Below are 15,128 nucleotides of genomic sequence, written 5' to 3' on the forward strand. Positions count from 1 at the left end.
GCTGAAATTACAAATCTCACAATGCGAATTTCAAAATTTCAAAAAAGTCTTACCTGGACAGCGCTCCTCATGGGTGGGATCTTTTGCAGAAGGGGAAGAAATATACAACATTGGGATGTGATTTGGGGCATCATCTGCAGAACTATCAACATAATTTTTCTCCCTGTTTTGGAAATGGATATACATTTTAGGGTCCAGAAAACTGGCTTAAGAAAAAAAATAAAAAATAAAAAATAAAGAAAACGAAAGAAAAAAAGAGAACATCTAGCCTCATGTACCAGAAGTATTTGAAAAGAACATGCCTTTCCCGTTGCAATCGTATCTGTCTATCCCCAGTGTAATTTGGCATAATAGGGTCTTAGGCCCTTAGGGGGGGGGGGGGTAGGTGCAGGGCAATCTGTCCCTTCTAGAAGAACACAGTGATTATTGCCAGCAGGTATAAACAGCCGCTAGCAATAATCTAAAATATGACAGACTGGTTGTACCAAACTTGATCGCCTGATCGTTCGATCAGCTTGGATACAATCAGCCTGCTCATACATGGTTGGAATCTGGGCTGGTTCTTGCTGTCTATGGCCAGTTACAAATTGCTTTGTGTACAATGAGTGTATGAGTTGTAGTTGGCAGCAGTAGCTCTCCTCTGCTTGATAGAGGTGGCTACAATAACCAACATTAAAGGAGAGACTACTTACTGCATGCCATTACTGCAGTGGCAATTTTTAAAAATAGAGGTTGTCTGAATTCTACTGCACCTAACATTCTTGGATTCATCTTACAAAAACATGCCCTGCAGAGACACAACTCGAATGACACCATCACTAGTTAGATGAAATATGGCATGCACCTAAATACAACAGGACTCAGTGTCACTAAGATCTTACAGTCAGAACAACTGTCTACGCAGCAGTTATATTCACATACCTTCTAGGACAGGGATCCTCAAACTACAGCCCTCCAGCTGTTGTGGAACTGCACATCCCATGAGGCATTGTAAAAAACTCTGACATTCACAGACATGACTAGGCATTATGAGAATGGTCATTCCTGAACAACTAAGGGGCCATAGTTTGAGGACCCCTGCTCTAGAGAGTGCTAAGTGCAGTTCCAGCTATACTTCTACATATGAGACTTTATATTTTATGAAGCAATAAAAAAATGTTTTAGTTATAGATAAAATCTCTGCATAAATTATGTATCTGCTTCATTAAATTGCATCCAAACTCCACTTTTATTTAGGAACCTGGCCAATTTAAATTGAGCATATGAAAAATGTATCATGTAATGAAAACTGTGTGTGTGAAAAGATTAGTAGATACAGGCAGCGGAGGTTGCATTCAAATCACATCTTTCAAGATTAATTCCATGCATTAGTGGTCATTAACTGCAGTTAGACAGGCTCAATCACTGATAACTAGGTAAGCTTGAGAGATGTAAATGTGAGAATTTAATCTCAGATTTGTGTTTAACTTCAGTCACCTATAACTCTGGATCTATGGATCACTTTGACATACATTTTTTGCTGAAGGTAACCTGATTATACAATCATATGCTCAAAGCTTTACATGGATCTTGTAGTTAGCCATTTCAATTGTGTGCAGTTATAAAAAAAAGCTTAGTTTGCTGGTTAGAATCTATAAACCACAGTTGTATTTTGTGAATCTGAAACTTACAGTTTCTTCAGGTCGGAGTCTGGCAAGTAGATGTAATTAGAGGCGGGAAGTTTGACATCTTCTTGCGAGCCCCTAATGCCAATAAAAAGGCTGAAGCCTCCTGCGCCATGCTTCACCATGCTTAGCTGGGACTGGATCTCTAGAGGGAAAATTGCAGTCACAAAGAAATGTTAGATAGTAGGACTGCATGGTTCACCAGACAGGGCAATCTAATACAGCATGATCCTTCACACCTGTAGGTATGTGCAGTTTGCCACTTGGCCACTAGATGGCTCCATTCCCATTATAGCCTGTATAAAGGAAAGTTATAGCAAGTGATAGCTTCTCTTTTAGCTAGAGCCCTCCTGTAGTAATGTCTTAGGTGAGTCAGTGCCCATTTATAAGCCAGGTTGGGAGGAGCTTGAGGGTACTTGGGGCATTGGAGGTGCACACCCCACACCTGTGAGGATGTAACCAGCATGTTTAGGTCCTGGAGAGGACAGGAGACTGGGAGAAGTGGACCTGTACTCAGGAAAATATTATTATTATTTTTTTTCGAAGCATATTTGTTAGAAATAGCAGAGAATGCATGCTTATGCTTAGCAAAAAGGAGTGGAGTACCACTAGACATCCCTGGTGCTGGTGAAGGACGAAAAATGGACAGGATAAAAAAACAAAAACAAACAAAAACCTAACCCAATTGATGATTTGCCCCAGAAGAATCAAGCTGGGGAAGTCTGGAGTGCATACACATATCACTGCCAACCACAATGTGTATAGGCCATCGTATGTCTGTGCTAATCTGTATGTGAATTCTCATTGATTGCCTTTATTGTCATAAATGCCAAATGTGCAAAAAAAAAAATGCAGATATTTCTGATTTAATTTGTTAAACATTATAATGTCAGGGCCTGAAAACTGCATGGTTAATGTTTGACTATCATAAAGGTGAGGCACAGATTGGACAGATTAATGATTAACAAGAAACTGTAGCAACACAATAATTCTACAAGTCTGGTGTCTGTAGACATATTATCCTCAAATGAATTTCAGATCCTTAGTTTTAATTTGAATGGTTTGTACAGTGGCCCATTACCTGCTTTCCCTCTATTGTTCTTTCCACCATCACCTACAGAGTTCTGTATTTCTTCATCTAACACATTAAACTGTTCAGTGTGATCAGATCTCCAAGCTTAGATGTAATACTTGGCTTTTGGTATTATGAGATATAACGAGTCATTTCTGGAATACTGATATTCTGTTTACTGGACAAATACCAGTAGTTATAAAGTAACCCAGCAGTTTAATGACTTAGCCACTTACGTTTTTGTGCATATGTACTGAATGCATACATATACTGTACTTTATGAAATCCTTAATTAAATTAAAAATAGTTTGAAAAAATAAAAATAAAAATAGCAACCGCAGTTTAGCTTGTACATGATTTAAGAATTCTGATTGGTTGCCATTTACTTTTTTACAGTTAGGCTATGCCAAGTGTACACAGGATGTAGAAGACACTTTTAAAGCAGCACACAAAAAGAAAATAAGTTTATGACTTGGCTACATTTTTCTTTCCTCGTATTCTGGCTAACCCGGGTTAAAGCTGAACTTGAGGCAAACTGCTAGATACACCTTTGTAATACATATGTAGAAGCTCTTCAACCTGCTCATCCAGTCTTTAAATTTACACAGCCCTGCCAGACAGCGGAGCCAAGCTGGTTACATGACTTTTCTCTGCTGCAGTTACATAATAAACCTAGATCACCTTTCTCTAGCCTGTGACTAAACATTTAAGGAGCAGCAGAAAACTGATTAGGCCGTTTCTTTTCTCTCTCTTTTCCAGTTAGCATGTTCCTTATTAGCACAGGGCATGCTGCACCCCCAATTGGCCCCTACTGCTACCCCTTCCTCATTGTGCCCAAGCCGGTCTGTCTGGGGATATCAAGACGCTCATGCCATGTCAAATTCAGGGATTTACATTAGTCCCATTTTAAATAAGTTTATTGATTTTAATAAATATAATGATTTTTACTGAATATATAACTATACTAAAGGGTATTTAAAGCTACATATTAGAAAGATATTAAACTGACTCCCCATCTACAGAGTTGCAATAAAAAAACAAACATATATGCAATAACTGAACCAAGGCTGGCTCAGTACTAAACAACCAAAAATGAAGTCTCTGATAAGTTATGTATTTGTATATTCATACCTCTTATCTCTGGTATACACAGCATCTGCACACTACACTTACCTGGGAGGGATTTGGCCTCAGGAGGTAGAAGTTTTTCATATGTATTAAATATTCCAGCATCAGAAATGATAATAGGAGCAAAAATATTCACTGGATCCATGCCCTTTCCTCTGACAGAGACACCTGCAATGAATGACAGCAATTATGACTTGTGATACTTATACTTAATGTATCTAAACTTAAAACAAAAATGTTATATATTGCAGTATACCAGTCCTTCGATGTGGTGGCTGCAATAGTCTTCCATTTTCTTTTCTTCTTTTTATTTTTCAAATAATTTTTATTGAGTTGTCAAAAACAACACAACAAAAATCAAGAAAAAGGAACACAACCAAAGAAATAAATGACACACTTTGGTCATCCAGCCACATTAGGCAACAAATGTACGCTATTGACAAAATTACAATCGTACATATATCAATTGTATGGATTAAAGAACAAAATATATTAAGTACCCTATCAAATTAGGTGCGTTTCCAAGATTAGAATATAAACCACAGAGACCAATGCTTTTCATATTTTGGTCCCCGACCATCCCTGTATGCCAGGATTTTCTCGTATTCTGATATCACCTGAACAGGAGTAATAACTTCTCTAAGTGTAGGGATTTCTTCTGACCTCCATCTAGAGAATATGGACGATCTAGCAGCAAATATTATTTGCATAATTACTGTTCTAAGTGGACCCTCAAAGTTTAGAATTCCTATCCCCAACAGAGCCAGCTCAGGACTGGGAGGGACAGAGTGACCCACCAGTCTGGAAATGAGTAGGAACACCTCTCTCCAGAAGGGTCTTATAGCATGCTTCCATTTTCTTTTCATCTGATTATGCCAGTAATTCCCTAGAGCAGTGGTCTCCAAACTGCAGCCCGGCGGCCAGATGCAGCCCTTTGCTTGCTTTTATCTGGCCCTTGGTGCACCATTCCTGCCACTAACACCAATAATGAAAAACTATTCTTCCCACTGACACCAGTAATGGGACACTACTCCTCCTACTGGATGACAGTCAATGATGGGGCACTTACCCTCACAAACACCAAGGATGGAATACTATTCCTCCCAATGAACATCAATGATGGGGCACTATTCCCCTCACGGACACCAACGATGGGACACTATTCCTCCCACTGACAACAATGGTGGGGCACTATTCCTCACGCTGACACCAATATAGAAGCATTATTCCTCTCACGGACACCAAGGATGAGGTATTATTACTTTATTACTCTCATGCACACCAATAACGGGGTACTATTCTTCCCACTGACACAATGATAAAGCATTATTCCTCTCATGGACACCAAGATTGAGGCACTATTCCTCCCACGCACACCAATAATGTATCATTATTTCTCTCACAGACACCATAGATGGGGCATTATTCCTCCCACTGACACCAATAATGAAGCATTATTTCTCTCACAGACACCAAAGATGGGGCATTATTCCTCTCATGGACATCAATAATGAAGCATTATTTCTCTCACAGACACCAAGGATGAGGCATTATTCCTCTCATGGACATCAATGATGGGGCACTATTCCTCCCACTGACACATTGTTACCGACACCAGGAGATTTTCTTCTCCTACTGCCCATAATCCGGCCCCTCTAAAGTCTGAAGGATAATAAACTGGCCCTTTGTTTAGAATGTTTGGAGACCCCTGCCCTAGGGTGACAACACTTACACACTGTACTGCATTAAAAGAAGAGCAATGTTGTCACCCTAGGGCAAGAGTGTATTAGGACTATATAACACTTTTCATACTGTCTCCTCATCTTCATAACATAGGAAAGAAGTATTCTGTAATCCACAGAGGTGCATTGGGCAGAGATGAACAGTGCTTAAAAGGGTAACTCCACTTTCTTGGAAAAAATATAGCAAAAACAAAAAACAAAATATATAATTGGGACACAAGCCATATTGTAAAATATTGTTGTAGTGTTACCCCCCGCAGAGGCCTTCGGTGAAAGCTGGTTCTTCCTTAAAAGTAAAGAGGGTGCCCACTACCTCAAGCACCAGTTCATTCACACCAGCTTCCTAACAGTCTAGAGGATGACATTTTAGGATTTATTGCTTGAAGAAACTTTAACAAGAGAGAGGTTAAAGCATGGGATACTCCAAAAGGATTAGAGGACAATCTTCTCCTTATGCAATTGTATTGGACAGTCTAAGGCCTTGCGGCTGAAAGTTTCTTTAGCATCTGGTTACATTGTGCCTATGCACAACTTCTAGTATCCAATGCACTTTCCAGAACACTGAGTCCCCATTCACACTAGCGCGACTTGTCAGGCGACTTGGTCGACTGACAAGTCGCGGTGGGTCGCCTGCCATTGATTAGCACAGGACCCGTTCTAATAGGAGCGACACAAGTCGCTCCGACTTAGAAAAAGGGTCCTGTACTACTTTGGGGCAACCTGGAGGCGACTTGCATTGACTTAAATGATATGAAGTCCGAGCATGTCGCGCCGAGGACTTCACAGGTCACCCCGGCAAGTCGTGTCGCCCCTGTGTGAATGGGCTCTTAACATTCACAGGGATCAATTTAGGGTCTTTACAGGACAGCTGCCAACTTCCACCTTCCTCTGGACAACACTAAACTTCACTAAAACTTGCAGTTAGGCTTAAAAATACAACTAAAGGCTAACCTTTGTTAGTTTTGGATAGAGTGGAGAAGGATTAGAGCACCTGTCAGTTTTTATTGCAGCCTGTGGTTCCGTTAAGGAGATTCACCTTCTCCAATTTGTCATGTTTACCATTATCATTGAAAGTAAAAAAAAATCCAAATTTTGGGTTGTCCCCAGTAAAGTAAGAGAGGGAAAATCTTCCAATGGGGACACTAGTTCTGGTGACCTGGGGGTCCCCAATAAATTACCTTTATTTGCAGAGATTTCCTCTCACTTCCTGTTTGGCTATGGGACAGGAAGTGAAAGAAATCCCCACAATAGCAAAAAATAATAATAATAATCTGACCCTCCCTCGTGCTATCCAAAATTTAACCACTTGCCGACCGCCGCAAGTAAATTTACTGCGGCGGTCAGCCCCGGCCAGGCAGAGTGACGTTAATTAACGTCACTAGCCTGAGCCGCTCTGGTGCGCGCGCGCGCGCTCCCGAGGTCCCGCCGATGACTCGATTGGGGTCAGAACCGATCAGTCATCAGGTCCAGGCCAATCATTTTTGGTCTGGACCTGTTGATCAGTCCTGCCCAATCAGATCACCCTCTAAGCCTGTGAAATGTAAACACAGGCTTAGAGGAGATGTGCCCTCCCCCCACAACGGTCTTTTTGGATCCAGCGTGAGAGGAGAGCACATCTAATTGTAAGTACAACACAAAGCACCTACATACACACTTAGATAGACACATTTCACCCCCGATCGCCCCCCGATTAACCCCTACAGTCCCTGACACAACACACACTGTATACAGCATATAGCATTTACCTATATACCTGTATACGTGTGATTTGTGGTCAGGTGTAGCGCTTGCGACCCCCCCTTTTCCACTCAAATTACCCCCCCTAATAAAGATTTAACCCACTGATCTCCCCTGATCACCGCTGTTAACCCCTACACCCTCTGACACATCAGCACTAATACAAACGCAATATACGGTGTTTTTGTATTTTTGTATTAGTGTCATTGTGATCAGAATTAGCGCAGGCGACTAAGTTTCTGTCCCAAGAAGGTTTAGGGTCCCCGCCACCCGCCCAATAAAGATTTAATCCCCTGACCCCCCCCTGATCACCCCTACACCCCCTGCCATAACACACACCGTATACAGTATATAGCATTTTGCTATATACCCGTATAAGTGTGATTTGTGGTCAGGTGTAGCGCTTGCGACCCCCCCTTTTCCACTTGAATTACCCGCCACCCCCCCCAATAAAGATTTAAGCCCCTGATCCCACCTGATCCCCCCCTGATCACCGCTAGTTAACCCTACACCCTCTGTCACATCAGCACTAATACAAACGTAATATACAGTGTTTTTGTATTTTTGTATTAGTGTGATTGTGATCAGAATTAGCGCAGGCGACTAAGTTTGTGTCCCAAGGAGGTTTAGGGTCCCCGCCACCTGCCCAATAAAGATTTAACCCCTGATCCCCCCCTGATCACCCCTACACCCCCTGCCACAACACACTGTATACAGTATATAGCATTTTCTATATACCCGTATAAGTGTGACTTGTGACCAGGTTTAGCGCTTGCCACCGTTCCTTTTATCCTTAGGATACCCGCCAGCCCCTTCCAATAAAGATTTAAACCCCTGATCCCCCCCTGATCACATCCCGTTAACCCCTACACCCTCTGTCACATTAGCACTAATACACACATAATATACTGTTTTTACTGTATTTTGTATTAGTGTCATTGTGACTTGAGGTTGCGCTAGCGAGCTAGTTTCTTTCCCAAAGGAGGTTTAGGGTCCCCGCCACCCCCCCCCCAGATCCCCGGCGCATAGTTTAGAAGTAACCCCTTGATTGCCACACACACACGCACGCACGCATGCACATACACTTCCATTTCTAGTATAGTGTTTGAACAGATCAATATCTGATCTGATCAGAGCTATACTAGCGCCCCCATAGTTTAGGGTTCCCAAAACGCAGTGTTTGCACGGTCAGCACTGATTCCTGCCAGCACCTGCGTTTAACCCTTTCACCCAGGTAAGTGTAGTAATCAATAGATTACTGTCACTTACAAAAAAACACAAGACACAAAACCGCTGTGTTAGCAGAGTCAGGCCTGATCCCTGCTAGCATTAGCAGTTTTTTTGGTAGCGCTTGAAAAAGTCTTCGACAACCAGGTGCTTTTATTACCTGTGAGTCGCATCACTGTACGGGTAAATTTAGTTACCAAAATGTCTAAACGTTCGTACAGTGATGAAGAGCTTCTCAGTTATATGCTGACCGTGTCATCTGATAGCGATGGGGAAGCTACAATGACCGAATTAGTGTCAGTATATGAACCTGATGACAGCAGCGGCTCCCTGACAGACAGCTCTGACGACAGATGGGTCCCTGTTAGACCCAGGCGTACCCGACCCCATTCTGAAGTTGTTGAGATGCAGGAATCGCAGGGTGCTCGTATGGAGCAGAGTGTGGGTACTAGTGCCGCTCATTTTTCTGGCGACCTGGCAAGCGCCAGCGGCCTAGTACACCCTGGACCTAGTACAACCAGCACTGCAGTAAGACCTGGTGACGTGGCGAGTCCCCTAAGTGCAGTTGAAGCTGGTGCGGTGGCTAGCACGAGTAGTGGCCCGCAGCCACCGCGTATTCGAAGACAGGCCCGTAGAGCCCATAGTGCCCTTCCTGATGCGCTGGCATTTCCTAATTGGCAACCCACTGATTCTACAGCGCCAGTACTTCCCCCATTCACTGCCCAACCTGGAATCCACGTGGAGACAGCTGGTTTTACGCCCCTGAACTTTTTTGAGCTGTTCTTCACGGAAGATCTTTACAGATCTATTGTGGATCAATCAAATTTATATGCACAACAGTTCATCGCCGCCAACCCAAATTCGCCCCTTGCCAGACAATTCGGCTGGAAACCTATAACGGTTTCCGAATTTAAGATCTTTCTGGGCCTTTCCCTCCACATGGGCATAACTAAACAGAGTGAATTGCGGCTATATTGGTCCACTAGCCCAGCTCACCATATGCGCATGTACTCTGCCTCCATGTCCAGGGGGAGATACGAGCAAATTCTGCGATTTATGCATTTCAGCGACAATGAAATCTGTCGTCCTCGGGGAGACCCTGAATACGATCGGCTCCACAAAATTCGGCCCCTCATAGACCACTTCAATCAGCGGTTTGCAGCCTTGTTTACCCCCGAACAAGTTGTCTGCGTTGACGAGTCCCTGATTAAATTTACTGGCCGCCTTGCTATGAAACAGTACCTCCCCAGCAAGCGTGCCAAGTACGGGGTCAAGCTGTACAAGCTCTGTGACAGGGCCACAGGCTATACAGTTAGTTTCCGGGTCTATGAGGGAAAAGATAGCTGTGTGTAGCCCCCCAACTGCCCAGACTACATAGGGAGCAGCGGTAAGATCGTTTGGGACTTGGTGTCACCCTTATTCGGAAAGGGGTACCATTTGTACGTGGACAACTTTTATACAAGCGTGCCACTATTTAGTCACCTGCTCGAATTACAAATTGGCGCATGTGGCACCGTGCGACCTAATCGCCGGGGCTTCCCCCAACGGCTTGTAAATTCCCGTCTTAGTCGGGGGGCGAGAGCCTGCTTGAAAACGGACAAATTGCTTGCGGTGAAGTGGAAGGATACACGGGATGTTTATGTTCTGTCCTCCCTTCACACAGACACGACAGTCCAAATCCCTACGGCAACTGGCATTATGGAGAAACCCCTCTGTGTCCACGAATATAACCTTAACATGGGAGGGGTGGACCTTAACGACCAGCTTTTGGCGCCGTATTTAGTTGCCCGTAAAGCCAGACGCTGGTACAAAAAAGTGTCTGTTTACCTTTACCAATTGGCTATGCTGAACGCCTTTGTCCTATACAGGGCGTCAGGACGAACTGGATCCTTCCGGGAATTCCAGGAAGCGGTCATCCTTGCCTACCTGTACCCAGGAGGCATGCCTGCCCAACTTCCCCTTCCAGATGCAGTGAGCCGGCTGCAAGAGAGGCATTTTCCTTATGCCATCCCGCGTACCCCTACCCAAAGATACCCCCAAAAAAGAGGTCGTGTCTGTAGCAAGCACGGAGGTAGGAGTGACACCCGCCATTATTGTCCCAAATGTCCTGACCAACCTGGTCTCTGCATCGGGGAATGTTTCGAGCGCTACCATACACTAGTGGAGTATTAGCGTAGGGTACAGCACGACACAGTGTAGGGCACACAAACACAGGGTCTCGAAAGATGTTGGATGTCCATCGACATTTTGAGAGACCCAAGCTGGAAGAGAAGATCACAGAAGATCGCAGTCCCAAATCAAGAAACAGTTAGAAAGAAAAATAAAAGGATCCAAAAACTGTTGTGGTGTCAGTAATTTTATATGTCCTTCTACTCCTTCCTACTGTACTTTTTTCAATGTCCTTTGTTTGTTTTTTCATTCTTTTGTGACCTGTTTCTCTTGCAGGTACTCGTCGGCTACCACGCATTGATTTTATATATTCTGACACAAACAGTGTTTGCGCTCAGCATATATGGATACCTTTGCTGATAGCAGCTGTGGTGATTTTCTGATTTCAGCACTGCAGTTAAAATCTTATTTTGGTATACGTGGATAGTGCCGTGTATACCCATCATTAAATTCAGTGGGTGGTTGTTTGGGCGGTTAATGATGAGAATCCAAAAACTTTTGTTGTGTCAGTCATTTTATATGTCCTACTCTTCCTAATGTACTTTTTTTAATGTACTTTTTTTTTTCATTCTTTTGTGACCTGTTTCTCTTGCAGGTACTCGTCAGCTGCCACGCATTGATTTTATATATTCTGACACAAACAGCGTTTGCGCTCAGCATATATGGATACCTTTGCTGATAGCAGCTGTGGTGATTTTCTGATTTCAGCACTGCAGTTAAAATCTTATTTTGGTATACGTGGATAGTGTCGTGTATACCCATCATTAAATTCAGTGGGTGGTTGTTTGGGCGGTTAATGATGAGTAATACTATGCATTATTCCTGTGCTGATTTCTGATAGGTTCTCTTTTTTTCCGTTCAGCCCACAGGCTGCATGAAAAAAAAAAAAAACCTATATGCCAAACAAGGACCAGCAATGTACTGGTACGTTGCTGGACTTTGAGTGGTTATACCAGGATGATGCCTGCAGATTTAGGCATCATCTTGGTATCGTTTTTTACAGCCAGCGGTCGGCTTACATGTAAAAGCAATCCTAGCAGGTAATTGGCCGCTAGACTGCTTTTACATGCAGTGGGAGGGCGGGAGGGGCCTCCCCCCCCCCACCGCCGTCTTCCGCAGCCTTCCGTGGTTTTTCTTGGGCTCTCCTGTCCCACCGGTTAACCCGAGAGTGCAGCCGGGGGTTCAATTGTCTAACCATAGAGCTAATTGGATGGAGATGAGAATGGCTCCAATCATCTCTATGGCCTAAAATGCCGGAGGCTACGAGCATTTTATGACTTCTGTTTCGCCAGAAATAAGCAGGGCCATTGGGAAATTGGGAAAGTATTTTATCACACCAATTTTGGTGTGGTCAGATGCGTTAAGGTCAGAGGAGAGATCTAGAGTCTAAAAGACCCCAATTTTTTTAAAAAAAGAGTACCTGTCACCACAGATTGCTATCATAGGGGATATTTAAATTCACTGTGATAACAATAAAAATGATTTAAAAAAAAAAAAATTAAAGGAAAGGTGTCAAAATAACATAAAAAAGCAAAAGAAAACAAAAAAAAAAAAAAAAAGAGTCCCCCCCCCCTTTCCCCCGGTGCTTGCGCGCAATGGCGCACGCAAGCGGTGGTCTAGTGTCATATGTAAACCGCAATTGCAGCATGCATGTGAGGTATCGCCGCGATCGCCAGATCGAGTGCAGTAATTCTTGCTGTAGACCTCCTCTGTAAGTCTAAAGTGGTAACCTGTAGAGACTTTTAAAGGTTTTTAAAAATGTACGTATGTTTTTGCCGCTGCGCAGGCATGCGCAATTTTTAAAGCATGTCATGTCAGGTGTCTATGAACTCGGCATAAGATCATCTTTTAAATTTTACCAAAAAAATTGGAATTATATAGTGTATTTGTGCAATAAATTAAAAAAAATGTATTTTTTTCCGCAAAAATTGCGTTTGGAAAATCTGTGCGCAAATACCGTGTGACAAAAAAATTTGCAACATCCACCATTTTATTCTATAGGGCCTCTGCTTTAAAAAAATATATAATGTTTGGGGGTTCAAAGTAATTTTCTAGTAAAAAAAAAATATTTTTTCATGTAAACAAAAAGGCACAGAAAAGGCTTGGTTTTCAAGTGGTTAGAAGAGTGGGTGATGTGTGGCTAAGATTGAGCATAAAATGCCGGGACAGTTCAAACACCCCCCAAATGACCCCTTTTTGAAAAGTAGACACCCAAAGCTTTTTTCTGAGAGGCATGGTGAGTCCATGGAGTATTTTATATTTTGCCACAAGTTTCGGGAAAATTATAATTTTTTTTTTTTGTTTTTTTTTTTACAGAAAGTTGTCACTAAATGATATATTGCTCATGCATGCCATGGGAATATGTGAAATGACACCCCAAAATACATTCTGCTGCTTCTCCTGAGTACAGGGATACCCCATGTGTGAGACTTTTTGGGAGCCTAGCTGTGTACGCGACCCCGACAACCAGTCCACATCTTCAGGTTTTCTAATGGCGTAAATTGCTGATTTTACCCCTCACTACCTGTCACAGTTTCAGAGGCCCTGAAATTTCAAGATAGCACAAAACCCCCCCAAATTACCCCATTTTGCAAAGTAGACACTCCAAGCTACTGGCTGAGAAGCATGGTGAGTCCATGGAATAGTTTATATTTTGCCACAAGTTTCGGGAAAAAAATTTTGTTTTATTTTTTTATTTTTTTTTACACAAAGTTGTCAGTAAATGATATATTGCTCACACATGCCATGGGTAAATGTAAAATGACACCCCAAAATACATTCTGCTGCTTCTCCTGAGTACAATGATACCCCATGTGTGAGACTTTTTGCCAGTCTAGCCGCGTACAGGACCCAGAAAACCAATGCGCACCTTTTGGCTTTCCAAGGGCGTAAATTGTTGATCTCACTCCTTACTACCTATCACACTTTTGAAGTCCATAAAAAGCCAAGATGGCACAAACCCCCCCCCCAAATTACCCCATTTTGCAAAGTAGACACTCCAATCTATTTGCTGAGAGGCATGGTGAGTATTTTGCAGCTCTCATTTTTTTTGGAAAATGAAGAAAAAACAGGAAAATGCATTTTTTTTCCTCTTTTTCCAATTTCCAAAGCTTTGTGACAAAAAGTGAGATCTGCAAAATACTCAACATGCCTCTCTGCAAATAGCTCAGGGTGTCTTCTTTCCGAAAAGGGGTCATTTGGGGGGGGGGGGGGGTTGTGCTGTCTTGGCATTTCATGGCCTCCAAAACTGTGATAGGTAGTCAGAAGTGAAATCAACAATTTACGCCCTTGGAAAGCCTGAAAGTGGGGACTGGTTTTCGGGGTCCTGTACTCAGCTAGACTGCAAAAAAGTCTCACACATGGGGTATCCCTGTACTCAGGAGAAGCAGCAGAATGTATTTTGGGGTGTCAGTTCACATATACCCATGGCATGTGTGAGCAATATATCATTTACTGACAACTTTGTGTAAAAAAAAAAAATATATATATATATATATATATATATATATATATATATATATATATATATATATATTTTCCGGAACTTGTGGCAAAATATAAAATATTCCATGGACTCACCATGCCTCTCAGCAAATAGCTTGGGGTGTCTACTTACCAAAATGGGGTCATTTGGGGGGGTTTTGTGCTATCTTGGAATTTTAGGGCCTCCGAAACTGTGACAGGTAGTGCAGAGATGACATGAACAATTTACGCCATTAGAAAACCTGAGAGTGTGGATTGGCTTTTGCGGTCCTGTACAGAGCTAGGCTCCCAAAAAGTCTCACACATGGGGTATCCCCATACTCAGGAGAAGCAGCAGAATGTATTTTGGGGTGTCATTCCACATATACCCATGTCATGTGTGAGAAATTTATCTTTTAGTGACAACGTTGTGTAAAAAAATAAAATTAAAAAAAAAAAATTGTAATTTTCCCAAAACTTGTGGCAAAATATAAAATATTCCATGGACTCACCATGCCTCTCAGCAAACAGCTTGGGGTGTCTACTTTCCAAAATGGGGTCATTTGGGGGGGTTTTGTGGTATCTTGACATTTCAGGGCCTCCTAAACCGTTAGAGGTAGTGAGAAAATGCAATGAAAAATGTACGCCCTTTGAAATTCTGATGGTGGTGATTTGTTTTTGGGGACCCCTACACAGCTAGGCTCCCAAAAAGTCCCACATATGTGGTATCCCTGTACTCAGGAGAAGCAGCAGAATATATTTTGGGGTGTAATTACACATATTAACATGGCATGTGTGAGCAATATATCATTTCAATGACAACTTTGTGTAAAAAAAAAAAAAAATGAAATATTCAATGAGCTCAACATGCCTGTCAGGACATTCCTTAGGATGTCTACTTTCCAAAAAGTGGTAGTTTGGGGGGGT

General features: G+C 42.5%; 2 protein-coding genes across 2 annotated transcripts in view; both read right to left on the reverse strand.

Moving 5' to 3' along the window:
* LOC309553714 (all-trans-retinol 13,14-reductase-like) overlaps positions 1-15,128 on the reverse strand; it is a 338,403-nt gene that overhangs the window by 15,604 nt on the left and 307,671 nt on the right. The gene's annotated exons all lie outside the window — the stretch shown is intronic.
* LOC309553711 (all-trans-retinol 13,14-reductase-like) overlaps positions 1-15,128 on the reverse strand; it is a 58,772-nt gene that overhangs the window by 15,130 nt on the left and 28,514 nt on the right. The window contains exons 6-8 of the mRNA XM_082255088.1: positions 3,910-4,032; positions 1,671-1,809; positions 54-163 (exon numbers count right to left, since the gene is read on the reverse strand). Of these exons, the coding sequence (XP_082111214.1) occupies positions 54-163; positions 1,671-1,809; positions 3,910-4,032 (372 nt within the window). The remainder of the gene's footprint in view (positions 1-53; positions 164-1,670; positions 1,810-3,909; positions 4,033-15,128) is intronic.

The sequence above is a fragment of the Pelophylax lessonae genome (assembly GCF_965119305.1).
Source record: "Pelophylax lessonae genome assembly, chromosome: 4".
Classification (NCBI taxonomy): Eukaryota; Metazoa; Chordata; class Amphibia; order Anura; family Ranidae; genus Pelophylax; species Pelophylax lessonae.